The sequence below is a fragment of the Limulus polyphemus genome, unplaced genomic scaffold (genome assembly GCF_000517525.1).
Source record: "Limulus polyphemus unplaced genomic scaffold, Limulus_polyphemus-2.1.2 Scaffold2756, whole genome shotgun sequence".
Taxonomy (NCBI): domain Eukaryota; kingdom Metazoa; phylum Arthropoda; class Merostomata; order Xiphosura; family Limulidae; genus Limulus; species Limulus polyphemus.
In genome coordinates this window covers 32,047-38,841 of record NW_013668366.1, presented here as the reverse complement: position 1 = coordinate 38,841, position 6,795 = coordinate 32,047, and the positions used below count along the sequence as shown (strand labels likewise).

The window sequence follows — 6,795 nt, the reverse complement described above, 5'->3', positions numbered from 1 at the left end:
CATTTTTTAAAGGGAGATATTTTTATTGATTCTGTTTTAACTGGTATTCTAGTTCATATAGAATATATTTCCTATAAATCATTTAAACAACAAAGTAAAAGTTTATCTTGAATTTCCAGTGATCTTCATATGGTTAAAATCATAAATAATATTCAACGTTAAACTGGTACACAATTAAAAACATTTTATGTAGGCCTATCTATGGCCTTCAAAAAGTTGACGACTCTACATGTTTCGACGTTACAACGTCATCCTCAGTAGTTTCAATTATATATGTTTCTCTTTATTGCTTGTGTCTTATAGTCTATAAAATTTTCTTTATATTGAAACCTTATATACTTCAAATGCGTAATACTATACTCATAAGAAGTTGAAATGTTATATCCAAAAAACATGAAAATCATGTTTTTCATTTGTTTCTTTTAACAAGTGTCACAATAAGAGGCAGGCCACTAAATACTATTTATAATTAAATTAAAATTTTTGAACAATTGCTTAACTAGTCTAAATTAAAAGTTCTGAAAGAAAATGCAAAAGAAAAACATATTTAAAGGCATATAGAGAGTATTTATTGGTCAGTAAATACTTATAGCTCAGATTTTGTATGTATATGAAATAAAAAATTAAATATATTTAATTATGTGTGTGTGTGTGTGTATGTATATAGAGATCTTGCATCTGTTATGTTAATTTTAATATTGAAATGAAAGTTGATAAAAAACAATATCTATTTGCATGGATAATGTTTTAAAATGACTTTTCAGTTAATAATGACAAAAAAGCATTGCACATTAAAGAAAAACAAACAAACCAATATGTAAATTACAGTGTGGGAAAGGTAAAATGTACTGTAATAAGAGAAGTATTTCAAGAAGTGGGATCCACATGGCAGCCACAATACACTGGCTTTCACATTCAACCCAAATTTGACTATATAGTTGTGTGTCAGTGGCTTATTAATATTGCTAGTATAGTTAATATAATTAATAATATAATATAGTTAATATAATTAATAATACAATAGTTAATATAATTAATAATATAATATAGTTAATATAATTGATAATATAATATAGTTAATATAATATTAATATAGTTGTTTGTCAGTGTCTTATTAATATTGTTAGTATAGTTAATATAATTAATAATATAATATAGTTAATATAATTAATAATATAATATAGTTAATATAATTAATAATATAATATAGTTAATATAATATTGATATAGTTGTTTGTCAGTGTCTTATAAATATTGTTATTTGACAACATACATAATGTAGTGTTGTATGAAATGTATTTTAGTTGTTTTTATTCATCTAGTTATTTTTTTATTTCCATACAAGATTATGTGGTTTGTGTTTTTATGGGAGTAAATAAAATCCTACATTTTTGATCCCTTGAAAATTTAGAAAAAGGCCTTTTTTTTTTTACTTTCTAGCAGTACACATTAATAACACCAATCACTCAGGTATTATATCTCTTCAACTAAAAGCATTGTAGTGAAATACAAACATATCTCTTCATCACCCATTGCTTTATCTTACTTGTAGATTGAATTTCCATCGCTTACAATAAAATTCATAACTCTCCTAAGCTTCCTGTATTCAGTATTGATTTTGGTGTTTTCTGTAGGATATCTGTCTGTACTTGTATAATCTTTTCTGACATCAGTTAGGAGTGAATCAAAGTCCTCCACCTAGCTATCACTGCCCAAGATACGTTGATGCCAAAACCCAGCAAGCATCAGATAAATTTTAATTAGTATTTTATCCAGACAGCTTTTATTTTCTATAGCCATTTCTATGTCAACAATAGTTTTGGTTTTCATTTCAGCCTGCAAAACAAATCCAATAAAGTCAGAGACAGTTGATGCACGTCATTATTGTGAAGGCTTGTGCCGTACTCCATGCAGGTTAGTGTTACCTACAGGTAATTTCAGTAGTGTAGTGGTGTTTGAATTAAAAAGCTGTTTAGAAAATCAAACCTTAAATATATGCTAAATATGTATATATTCATAAAGTTAGTAGATTATTGTGGGAGTTATAAAGAGTTAGAGAGTGGGTTTATTATGACATGGTAAGTGAAATACAATTTAGAAGTTGTTCAGAAACTGGAATTGGGATCCATTGTTTTAGTAGGTATTAAAGCTAAGGATATAGATCTCAATGAATTTCATTTGTGAACATTAATAGATAACCTTTAATGTAAGATCTGGTTAAAGTACTGATAAATGATCTTCTCTTATATATGATATTTAGTATAAAAATATAATGAAACCAGTAACAGAACTGATGCATGGGCAGCTTTATTTGGATTATCCGTTAAAATAATGCCAAACACAGTTCATGTAATGATAATGAATAAGTTCATTTCTTTTATAATATTGGATACTGCTATACTTTTCCAAAAGTGTAACTTCAAATACAAAATCTTTCGACAGAAACTTCAAAACTACTGTAGGCCTCACTTCAAATACAAACTTTGATATGCATGCTGAATTTAATGAGCATTGATGAATAAATGAACACGTTACTTACCAAGAAACTTAATAGCAGAATAGACATTATAACACTCACTACAAACACTGAATTGAATCCCTCATTTACAATTAATGAGTTAAGTTTTCATTCATTACTCAGTAATGTCTTATTCATTACTCACTACTTGTGTTGATAATCAACTGTTGTTTCTTGGTTTCACAAAACTTCTTACTCCATAAATCAGCATATGGTTTGCAGCTCCATTTACTAAAGAAACATCTAAATCAAAACATTGAAAATATAGCTCACAACGTTGTCTCCCCTTCCTGGATTGTGAGGTCCTTTGTTCATTCCTAGTACAAAAACAGAACAGTTTGCCAACTTGTCCATTCACCAAGTTTTTAAAAGTATACAAATGGCATGACCTTTTGTCCTTTGTTATCATTTGCTTTCCTGTCATTGGTGTAGTTCACCCTGGGTAAGTGATTGAGTGAGATCATAAGTGGTTTTATCCATGGTGATCTCCTGGAAGTTGTCTCAACAGGAAACTTGGGATCCTCAATAGGTTGATTTTTCAATTGCCAATATATTTTTGGAGTTACTCAGTTAGCCATTTTCTCACTAACATACTTCCAAAGATAAACATGATGGTTGACCTTTGAATTGGACTATCTCTTTTTTTGAATTCTGTAAACCACATCATTGATTCTTTCATATGGACCTTCCCAACACCTGCTTGGCATTAGAGTTTGTCCTTTCTTGTGATGAAGATTGTACAACATACCATGTCACCTTGGTAGAAACCTATCTTATCAGCATTAACATCATGGTGAATTTTCATTTTATCACAAACTGATATAAATATTTCTGGGCTAAAGTCGTGTATGACATCTTTTCAAGATTTCCAATTCAATCATGAGGAACCAACTTTCAAAAAATAAAGTTTGGAAGTGGCTTGAATAGATAATGGAAGGAACTTTATTTTAGGTAACATTTGTACAACATTTGAATAAGCTGTTGTCATTACCACGTTGTACATTTCTTACTTGTAATACAGTTTCTTTCATTATACATTCAAGCCATCTCCAAACTTTATCTTTTCAGGAACTATGAGCTCCTCCAAGGTTGGGGTTCCACTAACAAGTTCTTCTCTGGAGTTATTCAGTTGGCCCTTCTCTCACAGATGTATTTCCTAACACGGTCATGGTAGATGATCTTTGGCTTTGGCTCTCTCATGACAAAAACTGTTCAGTCATATCATGTCATTTCAGTGGAATCCAATTTTATCAATATTTACAGATCAGCTGTATACCACTTTGTAACAAGCGGATTTCAGTCTTTTTTCGGTAAAGTTGTACAGTATCATTATCAATCAGATCTTTGAGAACTCTCCCAATCATTAATTTATTAAGACATATTGGAGTGTTTGGTTCCACTACATTCCAGTCATTAGGTGAATATTTATTCATAATAACTCCATGTTATCACTGGAAGTTCATTCTTTAGTGTAATAATTGTCATGTCGAGTATGGGAATTTCCTGGTCATAGACTGTAAAGTAGATGGAAGCTAGCCACACCTTGCATCCATGTCTCTGCACAAAGTTACTTTCCAATATGCACTCTTCCTCAGTATCAATCTCCCACACATCATGAGTTATAGAGAAGCTTCCTACAGTAAAGTTAACTTGTAACTTTCTTCTTGCTCAGAAACTCATCCTTAGAGTATTGTCTCTTCAGCGTATTAATAGCTGTTGATTCTTCATAGACTCAGCTATAATGACCACATTTGCCACTTCTAGAAGAGTTCCCTCTTTAAGGTATTCTCTGGAATTTTCTAGTAATATGTCCTTTCAAGTTACAAATGTTCTGTGTATTTGATTTAATTTGTGTCATCACAGAAAAAGTGCTTCACAGATACATGTGCTTCCACAAATTGAACATACTTTGAGTGCAATGTTTCATAGTTTTCAAAAACACTTCCTAGAAACAAACATCAAGAAACTGTCATGACTCTTTTTTTATTGTTAATAAAAAAAGGGTCAGATTGCAGCTCACATAATTCCATCTGAAGATCTGATGGCTGTGTCTCAACAGTAATTTCCATTGGGTTTTTAAACAGCTCAAGACTCAGCTTTAACGTGTCAAAGTCTGCAAATCTTTCTTCAAACTCAGCAGAATGTTCTCAAGTTTTTTTGTAAAGGTCAAAAAGTCTGCTGTGCTATCATCTTACAGCAATCCACAGCTAGAAGAGAAGTGGGTAATATAATTTTTCTTGAGACACAGCTGAGAGACATTCTGCTGCCTACCTTGCAATATGAAGTTCAGCACATTCAGGTGATCAGTCATGTCTGTCAGGAATGCTAAGGAGTGAAGGAATTCATTATATCACAGTTCATCAATATATCAGTGTGTGTTACCAATTTGGAGGAGGTATAGGATTTCTTTTTTTAAAAAAAAAGGAGAAACACTTTTTGCAGTGCCGTCTAGTACCACCAGCCAATCATAGCTGAAGTTCTAAAATCAAAAGTAACCAGTCATAGCTTTGCATTTCATGTACTATGAGCAATATATAAAATATTACTTCTTTAGGAAGTGCAAAAATTAAGGCACTAGACTAACCTCATAACTAGTAGAAAGAATAGGTTTTATATAGTCCAGCAATAAATTATTCCAAAAATATAGAATAGTTATGCAAGGCTTATTAAAATTTTACTAACATGCTGTTTAAAGTACTGTTTGTTTCTTCAGCAATTATTATTAAAGATAACATCCCCAACAAAAAAAAAACTTTTTTTTTTGTGGGGCCTGTGTGCCACAAAAATCATCTGACAGGCTAAATGTAGCCTGTGGGCTCGTAATTAGACTACCCTGTTCTAGACTATCATCATGGAGAGTTGATGTTTCAAAACTATTTGATTTGGTGATTCCATAAATTTGAGATTCTTTATTTGTCTATCTACAACTTTAATGGATTTAAGTTCCAGTAAAAACTGTTTTAAACAGTGGTAGCTAACTTATCAAACATATTCTGAGTGACACACGAAAAGGAAGTATCCAGAAGTGATGGATTAGTTTAAATCAAGTTTGTAGGCATATGTTTTTAAAGATAGCTCTGAAGTTAGAAGAACTTTAGGGATTTATGGTTAGAATAGCTATCATAGATCTGAAGAATAGTGATGCCATACATGACTTTTGCCAAGAAAAATGTAAATTAGTTTGTAATAAAATGAAAAGTCACTGTGATTTTAATGCTTGTAATATTGATTTGGCCTAACAGTTTTCATTGCAAGAAAGAATGGACAAATCCCAAAGTTTAATAGGTGTTGGGAAAGACTGTGTGTAACATAGAAAAGAATTGATGATATGGTTTACAGAATCCAGAAGAAAAGGCAGTCCAAGTTAAAGGTCTTTGAAAGTACATCAGTGAGAGAACACCCAACTGGGTAACTCAAGAGAAGTCAACCTGCTGATGAGTCCAGGGTTCCTATTGAGACTACTTTCAAAGAATTACCAAGGATAAAGCCACAAGTGGATTTGTTTCACCATCTACATAAGGAGAATTCCCCCAGCAAGGGACAAGAGGACATCCTCTCTCTGAATGTCATTTACTTCAGAAAAGAAAATCACCAAAAAGACTTGATGAATGGACAGTTTAGTGTAGTGTTTTATTTTTGTATTAGGTTTGTTCAAAGGTCTTCACAATCTAGGAAAAGACAATGTTTATACTGTATTTTCAATGTTTTAATTTAGATGATACCTAGAGAGTGTGTAGGGTTAAAATCTAGTAAATTTGACTAAAATCTAGATGAGTACATTAGTTATAAATACAGGTAATGACTAATAAGAAATAGTGAAACATTTATTGAGAAGTGATTGAGAATTCAGAGAAGTGTTTAGTATGTGTAAAAGACTGAATAATGGTTGATTGAAAGAAGATTGATCGAGTAAAGTTTATTGGCCAGATAGGATTAGTAATTGTGAACATTTCTGTTAAACATTATTAGTGCATTAGACCTACAGTAGTTTTAGAGTTTAAGATGGAAAGTTTTTTTTAACTATGGCCTTCAATTTACATGAAAGTAAACATAGCCTGTAGTGATCGTAGCTGAAGAAATAACTTAATTCATTATTGTTACATGGACTGGTCCTTATTTTCACTAAAATATTCTAAAGAACCTGCCCAATGATAGAACATGTTATAACAGTATTCTGACAGTTTTATTATATATATAAACTTGTATAATTAAATGTAATATATATATATATATATATTGGTGTACTTTGGTGACAGATTTTCTTGTAGGCAGATTTT

General features: G+C 31.1%; 1 protein-coding gene across 1 annotated transcript in view; it reads left to right on the top strand.

Moving 5' to 3' along the window:
• LOC111087853 overlaps positions 1–6,795 on the top strand; it is a 21,720-nt gene that overhangs the window by 6,928 nt on the left and 7,997 nt on the right. Inside the window, exon 3 of the mRNA XM_022396018.1 lies at positions 1,836–1,914. Within this exon, the coding sequence (XP_022251726.1) occupies positions 1,836–1,914 (79 nt within the window). The remainder of the gene's footprint in view (positions 1–1,835; positions 1,915–6,795) is intronic.